The sequence below is a fragment of the Ictidomys tridecemlineatus genome, chromosome 7, assembly GCF_052094955.1.
Source record: "Ictidomys tridecemlineatus isolate mIctTri1 chromosome 7, mIctTri1.hap1, whole genome shotgun sequence".
Lineage (NCBI taxonomy): Eukaryota > Metazoa > Chordata > Mammalia > Rodentia > Sciuridae > Ictidomys > Ictidomys tridecemlineatus.
The window spans coordinates 135,699,593-135,712,220 of NC_135483.1; the positions used below are offsets into that span (position 1 = coordinate 135,699,593).

The 12,628-nt window shown below is 32.9% G+C and overlaps 1 protein-coding gene across 2 annotated transcripts in view; it reads right to left on the bottom strand.

Moving 5' to 3' along the window:
- The window catches only part of Scn7a (sodium voltage-gated channel alpha subunit 7), an 85,085-nt gene that overhangs the window by 28,495 nt on the left and 43,962 nt on the right, over positions 1-12,628 (bottom strand). The window contains exons 10-13 of one of the 2 annotated variants that reach the window (XM_013366488.4): positions 10,273-10,476; positions 3,897-3,993; positions 2,023-2,261; positions 246-419 (exon numbers count right to left, since the gene is read on the bottom strand). In XM_013366488.4, the coding sequence (XP_013221942.1) occupies positions 246-419; positions 2,023-2,261; positions 3,897-3,993; positions 10,273-10,476 (714 nt within the window). The remainder of the gene's footprint in view (positions 1-245; positions 420-2,022; positions 2,262-3,896; positions 3,994-10,272; positions 10,477-12,628) is intronic. The other variant, XM_040294413.2, reaches the window with a different exon arrangement.

The following is a 12,628-nucleotide window of genomic DNA, read 5'->3' on the forward strand; positions in this document are numbered from 1 at the left end:
TTGTTTTACCCAGACACCCTAGCACTGGTTCCTATCACTGTGTGTCAAAGCTCTGTGGCCTTAAATATTTTAATTCTATAATAATAGTGTTGGGAATTGCCTTTTTTTCTCCATGAGGTCCTTTATATATTAATTCATTCATCTATTTAATTCAAACATTTTATATTGGAATCAACTCATGTAATGTCTGAGGAAGCTGAGATAAATGTTGATGAAACAAAAATCAGGCACTGGATTCTACTTACCATCCTGAATGATTGACAAAGGGCCAATCCTTCAATATTTGCTAGATAAAGTTCTGCTAAACCTTGTAACACAATTAAACTATCAAAAATGTTCCAGCCTACTTGGAAATACCAATATGGATTCATGGCAATTATTTTAAAAATCATTTCTGCTGTAAAAATTCCAAGGAAAACCTAAATAAAAACAAAACATGTGGGTGAGAATGATTCCAATATCTGCATCAGAAACTTCAGGCACAGAAGCTTTAAGATACAACATCAATGTTCACCCCCATTTTTTACAGCTCCTCTCTCAAGAGCTGGTTAGTTTTAGAGTCTATAATGAGAGACACGTGCATTTTATTTAACAACTTAATGTAAGGTACCTAAATATGGAATCTCTGATTATTTTAATAAAAACTCGTGTTGAAGAAATCAAAAGAATATTTGAGAATGGAATTTTCCATTCTTGAGTAGTTTCTTTAAAAATCTGGAGTACATCTTAAGAAATTTAATTTTTCCATCTGTGAGAGAATTTTTTTTAAAGTACATGTATGATCTAGGAAAAAACTATAAAGTAAACCTATGGCAATGGTCTTTTAAACTGTACTTGCAAGGTGGCTTGGGAGACTGAGACAGGAGGATCATGAGTTCAAAACCAGCCTTGTCACTTTAAGCAAGATGCTAAGAACTTAGTGAGAACCTGTCTCAAAATAAAAGATAAAAAGGGCTGGGGATGTGGCTCAGTGGTTAAGGGCCTCTGGGTTCAATCCCCAGGCTAAATAAATAAACAAAAACTGTACTGGCAGAAATAACCAAATTAATGTTTTAATATTGAGTAAATGTATAATTTGAAACTGATAGTAGTAGTCTTGTCTGAATTGGAACCAAGTAGCTAGATGTTGACAATGAAAGCAAAGAAATTTAAACAGTATACATTTGTTTAAATCTTACCTGTTTTTAAACTCACAGAAACCCATTCTGTATTTTGCATTGTATGTGGGAAAAGGACAGGTGAATCTCAAAAATACCTTGCCAAAATTACAGGCTCCAATCTGAGACAAAGACAGGTGGTTAAGGAACAGGTGAGCCAGGAACTTTTAGAATCAGGATTCAGAATCCAGAATTCATGGGTCAGTGCCTGTTACTCCACCTGTACCTACTCTGACCTATGGAACAGAGGTACCAAGTGAATGAATGTATATTTGGGAAGGCAGAGGCAATAGAAATTTCCAATTAGGTTTACCATGAGCATCTGGGTAGGAATATCTCTCTCTCTCTCTCTCTCTCTCTCTCTCTCTCTCTCTCTCTCTCTCTCTCTCCCTCCCTCCCTCCCTCCCTCCCTCCCTCCCTCCTTTTAAACCCAGGAGCACTTAACTATTGAGCCACATCCCCAGCCCTTTTTATTTATTTTTTATTTTTTTATTTTGAGGACACAGTCTCTCCCTATGTTATCTAGTGCCTTGCTAAATTGCCGAGGCTGGTTTTGAACTTTTGATCTTCTTGTCTTAGCCTCCCAAGTTGCTAGGATCATAGGTGTTTGCTACTATGCCTGGCTATAGGAATCATGAATTTAAATGATGGGATTTCAAACTCCAGATGTAAATTTTTTCAATGATCAGAACATTTACAAGATGGGAAAATGGGGGTGTAGGGCAGAGCATGAATACAATACATCATCTAATAATAATGTAAATGATGCATGCTACAAATACTTGAGATATAAAATAATGAGGATAATGAAGAATGAAGAAAAATAGAATTTGCAAATGAAAATAATGTACAATGAAGATCTTACCAAGTTGCCAATGCTTAGCAGATAGCTGTGGTCATCACTCATTGGATAGTGTTCCCAGGCCAAAAAATATATGTTTAATATTATGCATATGAGAAGAAAAAGATCAGTAAATGGGTCTGTTATGAGCCTATGGACAAATTCTTTCAATTTTAACCAACAGGGAGAACAATTCCAGATCAAAAAAAATTTGGAAAACCTATACCAACACAATGGGCACTTCTTCCTGGATTTTTTAAGTTCTGAAATGAAAGAATAGAAAGGTTAAACATTAGAAAATAGTTTAAATACTAACTAATAGAAAATGATTGAATTTTGTCTGCAAAGGGAGTTTTAGAACTAAACTTCTGATTTGGAGTTATTAATTAGAAATATTATATATGAAAATAAAACAGAGAAAAATAAATTTCCCCTATTTTATTTATGCCTGATGAGTTTAGTTGTGATAATGCTTTACTGGAGAAAGAAACTGAAATAAAAATGAGGCAAACTACATACGAGTAGAAAAACATAGAAGTATTTCCCAAGAAAATAAATATAAAATAATTGAGAACATTATGATTTAAAATTTCTATACTTATACAGTTTACAAATAATGTTGTTCTGTATTGCCCAAGATAAAGAATTGCCAGTTAAATGTAAAAACTAGAGATGAGTCTAGAAAGGACCCTGAGATATTAATGTAATACAGTTGAGCTTTGAACAATGTGGGGATTACGTACAAAGACACCTGTGCATTAAAAACTCCTGATGTGGGGAAAATTATATTCCATGCTGGTAAGATTATGTCAAAATAAACCCAAATATTATTATAACTGTAATGCACTGATAAAAAATTTTAAAAGCCCAAATTAAGTTGACTGGCTCCAGACCTAAGTACCAATAGCCTCATGTTGATCAGAAGCTTTACAGATAACATAAACATTCAGTGAAAAGTTTATATGTATATGTATTATATATGCTAGAACTATGAGAGATCACTTTTTTCCTGAAATTTTTATTGGTGCATTATACTTGTAATATAATGGTGGGATTTTTTGTTACATATTTGTACATGCAAAACATAAGAGTATAATTTGACCAATATCAAGAGTCACTTTTAGCTGTGATATACGCTTTACTGGAGAGAGGAACTGCTCATGTGGAGATGATTAACATCATATGACATTCTCAGCAAGTGTTACCAACTGAGCTCATGCAATAGCAACAGGATATGGTTATAGGATTATTACCTGGAACAATAGATACTACAGTTAATTTTATGCAGTTATGATTTAATATTGTATTTTTACATTGGTTTACATTTTCTCAACAGCAAATAGCATGTAAGGTCGTGTAAGATCCGTACGTGCATGTTTTGACAATTTTAACTTTCTATAATAGATTTGTGGATATTTTATGGTATTGAGCAATAAATAGACCATTATGTACACATTTCAGGCTTTCATCAAATACCTAACTTTTTCTTAATTTTTTCAATATTTTTAGCCTGAGTCACCTGTAAGGTTTTTAAAATTGTCACAAATCTTCCAATAAATCTACATGTAAGTGGACCCACAGTTCAAATCTTTTATCAAGGGCAAGCTGCCTTACTCCAATTTCTAATTTTAGTCACATTTTAATAGTTCAACATATTAAGATTTAGAGAAAATTCCACATTATTCTTTGATGGTAAGTTCCAATGTTCAAGACACTTTGCTTTTGAAGTTTGTATGTATCATTCATTCTCATATTCTACAGTTTTCTTAAATTTTGTTTATTGCCACCCAAGGTTTGGAAGCTATTGCTTCAGAAATTCTGGTAGCAGGATTTATTTACAAGAGACTCTTAGAAGTAGTACCTTCCACAATGAGTATCTGAAAATTTGATCACATTACCTTCTTTATGTCTGAGGGTATCTTCTTCCAATACATCCAAAGATGTGTTCATGGAAGCTGGTGATCTTTTCTTCATTTCTATTTGTGTGGTTTTACTCTGAAAAGAAAATCAGTTTAATACTGGCTTCTACCTTTTACATGTCCAAGACTCTAACTATGAGAAGGTATCTCACCAATCTAAAATGATGATTCTTAACCTCCAGGAGACTTTCTGGGTTTTATCATTTGTAGTTCTTCATATTATTGGCAATATTAAAATGATTTAGGATTATTTGGGAAACAAATATTATAACTTGCATTCAGTAAAATTTTGTACTATGAGCTAAACTATAAAAAGAGTAAATGTTAGTAGATTTTAGTGGCATTATTCATAACTGAGAAAATTCAATAAGATTATTATAAAATATCTAGTCAGTAAATATGCTACTGATTAATAAGAATATTTTCCTAATATGTTAAATTTTTTGTTTAAAGACGTTAACTTTATACCCTTGTAAGTTTTCTTGATAAAATAATATGATTTGGGTTTTTGATGATGAAATAAGTCTCCAAGAATATCAGATAACGGAATGAATTCTAAAGAGTTGCCTGGGATAGGTATAATTTCTTTCTGTTTCTCATGTGTCTTGAGGAATGCTTTTTGTTTTGTTTTGTTTTTAAGTGATGTTCTGCTTTGCTCATCTTTTTAACAGGTTGAAATAATTCTTGTATGGGAAAGGTGCTCAAAAGTCCTAGGATTTGATGTACAATTTGATGTACATATTACAATCTCTACACATTCCTATTAATCACAAGAATGACCAAAGATATTTCTAGTGATGTACAAAATTGAACTCATCTGACAATGAGTAGATATTGCATGGCAGTGATTTCCAAGTGTTTTCACAATGGAAGCACAAAGAATGACAATATTCCTGTATTTGTTAATGTGCTGTAGATAGATGAGACTGCCCTTTAATGGAGTCATGGGGGCTGCTGCTGCCCCAGCACTGAGGAAATTGGTTGAGGCTCACTGATAATGCATAGCCATCATATTCTTGTTGGCAAATTCTGCTGTGGCATATCTGAAGTGGCTAGTAGCTAGCAATGGAGTCATGATATTCAGTTCATTCAGTATCAGCCAAATATCCTTTAATTTCTTAAGTAGTAGAGTTAGAGGAGTTAAAAACCACTTATACTGCATACTGAGCTTCACCAGGAAAAATGGCAGACATGGTGGGACTACAGAGCTTCATTTCCTCACTGAAAAAATAAATTGAATGGTAAGCTAAAAACTCAGGTTGTGAGATTAGTTTATTTACTAAAATTGTGTTTTCTTCAGAAAGTATATTTTAGCTGAATTACAAGGTTACACAAAATAGAAGTTATAATGTATAGAATTCTAATTTTCCATGAGATAAAAACCAACAAAAGGAAAAATTTGATCAGGGTTTTATATATTTTACTTTATGTTATTTTTATCATACATATGATATTTTGCAATATAGTGCAGAATATCCCAATTAATTCCTAAATTCACAGGAATTACTTCTTATGGAGCTATTGTTTAGAGAGCAACAATAATTGTTGGGATCGCACTAATGAAAAATAAATTATCCAGCAAAGATAACTAGTATGTGTGAAAGGGGTTGAAAGTGAGATCAAGAATGTTACTGCTATATAGTCAATTTTTTGTTAATTTGCTCAATTTTTTATTAATTTGGCCTGAACTATGAAGATATTTTAGAATATAAAAAGAATGAACCACATACAAGGTTAGTAATATGTTTACCTTGACTGAGCTTCTTACAAACATTGAATTAATGCCCACAATTTGGCTAACTAGTAAGGATATAGTTATTTACAATGCACTAGCTTTTTTTTTTTTTAATTTAAGAGTTGATTTCCTTATTACATAAAATCAAAGTTATCATTTGCCTGATCTTTAAACAGCCCTACATCATGATTAGACTGGGAAAAGGGGCAAGGATTCTTCTTTTCATAACTGGTTTAAATTTTCTTTGCTGGAGACACATGAATAAGGAAGAACACTGGCCTACTTCCTGCACTTATCTCTGAATATCCGGCCTGCTCATCATGGACTTGCTCTCCTCATGAAGCCACAAAGGCCCTTCTAATCCTCTGATTCATCCTGCTCCCTGCTTCTCCTTAGTGCGGATGCTCCCTTCCACCTCTCTGCTCAAGTGCTAGTTTCTTATAAAAACCTTTGCTGACTCAGACATCATTTATTAAAGGCTCTCAAAGCACCATGTCCCTCTGCTTTATTGGACTTGTCCTATTTGAATTAGTGTTTTTTAAAACAGGGGATAATACAATGAATAGCAATGTATCCAGTATCCACCCCAACAATTTATTTCATTTATTTTCACTTTATTTTTTTTCTGAAATATTTAAAATAAAATTCAGACATCACATAATTTTCAGAGAAACCTTTTAAAAAGACATATATCACAGTACCATTAAGACGATCAGCAAATTGGTAATTCTCTAATATCCAACACCTAGATCATACTCAGTTTTCTTTCATTGCTCAAAAACATTCCACTGTAGTTGAATTGTTCAAATCAAATACAAGCAAGGTCAATATACTATATTTCTTTGGGAGATTTATTAACTATCTTTGATTTTTATGAACTATCTTGTGATTTTTATTTATTTTCTCTAATATGACTTATTTTTTAAAGATACGGGGTCACTTCTAGTATATAGAGTTATGCAATTCTTTATTAGACATACTGTATCCTTTCAGTACAATTTAATAGGTGCTTCTTTCTCCTATCTTTCATTAATAAAGGCAAAAGAATATACCAAAGGCTGACTAGATTTAACTGGGATCTCAGCAAGAGTATAATGTACATTGGGCATTGTGTTTCCTACTCGCCCTCATTTTGTGTTCCAGAGATACAATTTTATGTTTGTGTCAATTTTATAGTTTATTTCCCCACGAAGCACTAGCTTCATGAAGATAAACACTGTATTTGTATTTATTAAAAGTTTTTCATCTCCATTTCTTAGTTGAGTTGGAATAATGCTTTAAATTAATTACTTACTTGAGCTACATGATGTCGGCTTAGATGTGAAAATATTTTTTAAAATATTTAAAATACTACAGTTTTTAATTTTTTTATTTTTTGGAAGTACTAGGGATTGAACTCAGGGGCACTTGACCACTGAGCCCCATCCCCAACCCTATTTTGTGTTTTATTTAGAGACAGGGTCTCCCTGAGTTGTTTATCACCTTGATTTTGCAGAGGCTGGCTTTAAACTCTCCATCCTCCTACCTCAAACTCTCTAGCTGCTGGGATTGCAGGCATATACCACTGCACCCGGTTTACTGCAGTTTTAAGCGTCTGACTTTCTTCCTGAGGTTTTGCCAGTAGCAAACAGTAGGAAAGTTTTACCTGCACATTGTGTAACTGGAGGAATGACAGTGTCTCAGCATTTGCCCTCCAGAAAAGGCAGAGAAGTGGAGAATGATGGGTTCTCCTCAATTTAGAGAAACCTGATACCAGTGAGTATAGATCACACTAATAGTGGGAACAATAAGGATTAAACTTGAGAATTCTGGAGGACAGGTCATATATCTGTCACACAGGCTAATGATTAACTTTATTGGCTGTTACTATTATCATTGCTCATGTTGTTTTAATTATGCAAACATACAAAGACTTAAGAATTTTGTATTAATGAACATTTCTTCACTGGGACAATGGTGCCCATTGGCTCTTTATAATCTTTATTACATATGAGTTAAAGTTGATAGTGTACAACTATAAGAATTTTAATATTGGGTTTATATTGTGGCTAGTTCTATGTTTTCTTCTTTGGAGACTAAAACTCAATTTTCTCATATAAGATTTTATGATAATTTCTATGACTCAAAAGGTTGTCATGTGGGTAATGTTATCACATATACAAATCATCTTCATAGAATTTGACACACAGTAAATGAAAAATACCTGTCACATGGTATGAATATTATATTGTTATAAAAATCTACATCTGAAATGTGAGGTTTACTCGAAGACAGATTTTTTTTTCTATAATGATCAAGGTTTTAAGTGGATTGTTGTGTGTGATAGTATGGTTAAAAGCCATCTTTGATACTGACATGTTATTATAATTTTATTAATATTTCCTTATAAAATTTTTATGTTGCCTAATATCATCTAAATATGACAAAGTTTTCATTTGGAATTCCAACTACTTATAAGACAGATACTGTAATCATATATATTTGATATATAAAAAAATTTAGCAAGGATAGTGGACTTCACAAATATCATACATCTATTAAGTGGCTGAAATGAATTGAAACCTATTATATAAATACATAAATCTACATATTTATCTGATAGCAATATGACCTGCATCTTTCCTATAATATGGTAATATGAAGAATCTAATCCATCTCCCTATAATTCCAGCATTGGAATTGGAATCTAACTGTTCTTTAATCACATTAGTCACCTAAAGAATCCTTGGTATATTACATTTTAGATTCTTCTCTGGATGTGTTTTATTTTATATAAAATAAAATAAGTCTTAAGAATTTTTTTTTTTTAACTCTTACTTCCCAGAACCCTGAATGACCAAAAGTTCTAAGCATCTTCCAGGAAAAGAAGATCTTTAAAATTGAAAGATTTTAATTAAAACCAGGAAGGCTTTATATAATCCCAAGTAGCAAACTGAGAGGAGATATTGGGAAATATTCAGTTCTTTCATAATCAGAGCTAATAGAGCATTTCATCTTGGGATAAGAGGACTATTGTTCTACTCTTGGATACATTTGTGGGTACCCACAAGTCCTTGAGATCCTGAAATGCCACTTCAGAACAAATTACATATTCAGCATACCATTCAGACACTAATCATTCAATCCGAAGGACCTGGGACTCATTTTTGGACAAAAACAGCTTCTGTAATTTGTTTTTCTGTGACTTACTCATGAGTGTTAATAGCCTGCTTTTTATACATGTTTTCTTCACAGAGTTCATAATTGCTTCTTGTTCAAGGGTACATGTGTTACAGACACAACTATCTATCAAGCCATTGGATATGACCCCACATCCTGTCATTTAGGCTCTACCTTTGGGTATGGTGATTTTCTGGAGCTTCTACCACTAATGGTGGCTTAACAAAACATCTATATCTTTGGGAGAGTTAACACTGCCCCCTTTTGGATTTAGAAGGGAACTTTGTTATTAATGAACCACACTACCAGCCCTCCACATCCAGTTTGGTGTCAGAGTATATGTTGGCTCTTTCCTTTTCCCTGTGTCTTATCAGCTTAATATGGAAGAGTTTCCAGGTATGGCTCCTCTCTATGCTTTGTCCTCTGCTTTAATCAAGACCCTTTTCTCATCTCCTAGAAAAGGGAAGAGCTGTGAGAGTTCCTGAAAAATAACAAAAAAGTATTTCTGGTGGCTTTCTTCAGTTCTTTTCTTTCTTTCTTTCTTTCTTTCTTTCTTTCTTTCTTTCTTTCTTTCTTTCCTTCTTTCTTTCTTTCTTTTTTTTCTTTTTATTTTTTTAGTTATTGGCAGACCTTTATTTTATTTATTTATTTATATGTGGTGCTGAGAATCAAACCCAGTGCCTCACACATGCCACTGAGCCCCAGCCCCAGCCCCCTCAGTCCTTTTCTTTTTAGCACACTTTTAGCACTATTAAGATTTTTAAAATTGATTTCCCACAGCTTCATTAATGCTACTCCATCGGGACTTTCAAATTCACAGACTGAAATTTTTTGCTATGAGGCTAGTAACCTGGAAAAATATTCAAATGCAACATTAATTAAAAATTAGGGCAAAATATTTTTAGTTTTTACTACTGAACGATTTAATTATTACATGGGTAAATTAATTCCCTATAATTATGAGGCACAGTTTATTTCCTCTTTGAAGGAAGTAGAAAGTCAAAAATTTTCTCTTTCTGTGATTTTGGTACTGTGTTCTTATCCATTCTTTTAGTGCTTCATACTTTCTAAGTTATGATAGACTATCACTTTTAAGTTGGACATAGGCATTTTCCAAAGTTAATTCTGATGTTCTCTGTGAACCAAGTTTAAATCAGTAAAGTGTAGCTGTATTGGGAGACTTACAGTTCTAAAGACATATAATCTCCATAGTTCAGCAGCAGCAGCAATGTAAATTTTGAAATAGAAAGCATACAAATTAAATATTAAAACATGTTGGTCATTCTGATTATAATGTATCAAGAAAGGAAATTCATATTTCAATTCCTGTTATGAAACCCATTTTGATTTTTTGATCACATTCACACAGAGATAAGGGCACCTATCAGAAAGCAATATATTCCAAGACCTTGAGAAGACACCTCCAGAACTGTGATTCTCAGAAGCATAAAAAAGTTATACCTCAGCTTCTTCGCTTCCTTCTTGAAGTTTGCTTATAGGCTGTTGAAATGTTGGTTCCTTCTTAGATTTTTCATCAGTTGCATGTTTTCCTTCTTCATAGGCCATGGCAAGTATGCCCAAGAACAAACTTGCCAAATAAAAGGCAAACCAAAAGCTGACCACAACAAAAAATATCATGTAGATCTTCCCAGAAGCATAAAGAATCTAAGAAGAAGTACAATGCAGGAAAAAAGGAGGACATGTTACTCATCTTTCTATATTCTCCTATTTTAAAATGAACAATGAAATTGTAATATGATAATCTAGTAATAAGTACAGTATTATCACAAGACAGCTTAAGTACTGGCTCTACTTGAAGAAAGAAAAATTTATATATATATATATATGATATAAAATATATACTTCAAAACAAAAGGATGAATTAAATAATTTAATTAATTTAGGGAGAACAGAAATGAACAAAATAGGGGCCACTATTATGGAATAGAGTTCTGTTTAACAGTGTAGCTATCATTTATTGTGTACCTATTGTATGAGTTTGTAGCAAGAGACTGAAGGCAGATAATAGGAGACTAAAATTTAGGCATAGGGCACATCCTTTATGGAAACAAGGAATTATGAGAAATATAATTAGGAGAAATAAATATATAAAAAGTATATATGTACATATATATACTCAAACAGAGTAGATAATACATACTGATATATTGCCAAAAGATAAATCTGGACGAGTATGTAGAAACTAGATCTGAAGGGGCGCTATGTGTCATGCACAGGGACTTCGAACTTCATTCCATGGACATTTAGAAACCACTAAAGGAATTTTAGAAGGAGGATAACATGCCAATTTTATTTTAGAAATAAAAAGTTCCTGGTATTATGGAAAAAGCATCAATACTTGTCAAAAATGTTAGGAGATAACAATAAAAATATTAAATTAGCAAAATTTGAAAAACAGTTTTTTTAAAGAAAAAGATATCATTTGTAATATTTTCCTGTATTTCTTTTGTCACAAATGCAATTATATCACATGTATGTTTAGTCTATTTGTTTTTCATTTGATAATATATTTTGAACCTTCATGCCTAAAATACATTATTATATCATTATTAATGACACATATATATGTACAATACTTCCCATAATTTATCTTGTCAATCAAACTAAGCATAGGATGTGTGTAAGTTTTGTTATTCTTTGCAGTACTAGGGATTAAATCCAGGTGTGTTTTCCCAATAAGCTACACCCCCGGCCCTATTTATTTATTTATTCTTATTTTTTGATACTGGTAATCAAACCCAGGGATGTTCTACCACTGAAGTAAATCACCTTTTTTGTTGTTGTTATCAGGGATTGAACCCAGAGGTGCTTAGTCACTGAGTCATATCCCTAGCCCTTTTTTATTCTTTCTAAGTTGCTGAGAGCCTTGCTGAGTTGCTGAGGCTGGTCTTGAACTTGAGATCCTCCTGCCTCAGTTTCCTGAGCCTGTGGGATTATAAGAATATGCCACCACACCAGGCTCCTTTGTTCTTCTTTACTTACTTATTTGGGAGACAAGATCTCACTATGATGCTGAGACTGGCCTTGAATTTGTGATCCTTCTGCCTTAGCCTTCTGAGTTGCTGGGATTCCAAGCACCTGCCACCATGAGTTGCAGTCCTTATTTTTAATTTTGAGACAGGGTCTTTTTTATTTTGAGGCAGGCCTTAAATTTGTCATACTCCTGCCTTAGTCTCCTGAGTAGCTGGGATTGAAGATGTGCACTACCACACGTGGCATATGTGGATGTTTGAAAAAATAATGGTCTCTATGACCAATAAATACCTTCGGAATTTAGAGTAATTTGTACTAGTTTACTATATTTGCTATTAACTATGTTGATTTGAAATTAATTTTCATTTTCTAATGTGATAGTACTTATCATTAAAGAAAAACCGATCCTCCATTTTAATGAATATTGTACATTTCTGAGAATCTGTGTCACATATATAATTAAGTCTGAAGATGAATTCTTAGAATTTGGAGTTTAAATCTCATAGGAGCAAGCCTTCTGTTATTGTAACTGGAGCAAGAATTAGTATCAAAGTGTAATGAGATGAAATAGAAGAATAAAAAGAAACAGTACACTGTTTGCATTCAAAATATTTGCTTAATACATGGTAATTTCATAGGCTTAAAATATTTTGACTAGAGAAATATCTAGAAATGATGTTAATTAGTATCAAAGGGGTAAATATCACAGGCTTTGGAGCAGGAGAGCGAGCTCTAGCAGGGACATCTGATGTGGGAAGATTGCCTAGTCTATCTGAATCTCAGTGTCTCATAAAAAGCAGAGGTGCTACTCAACTTAAGATGA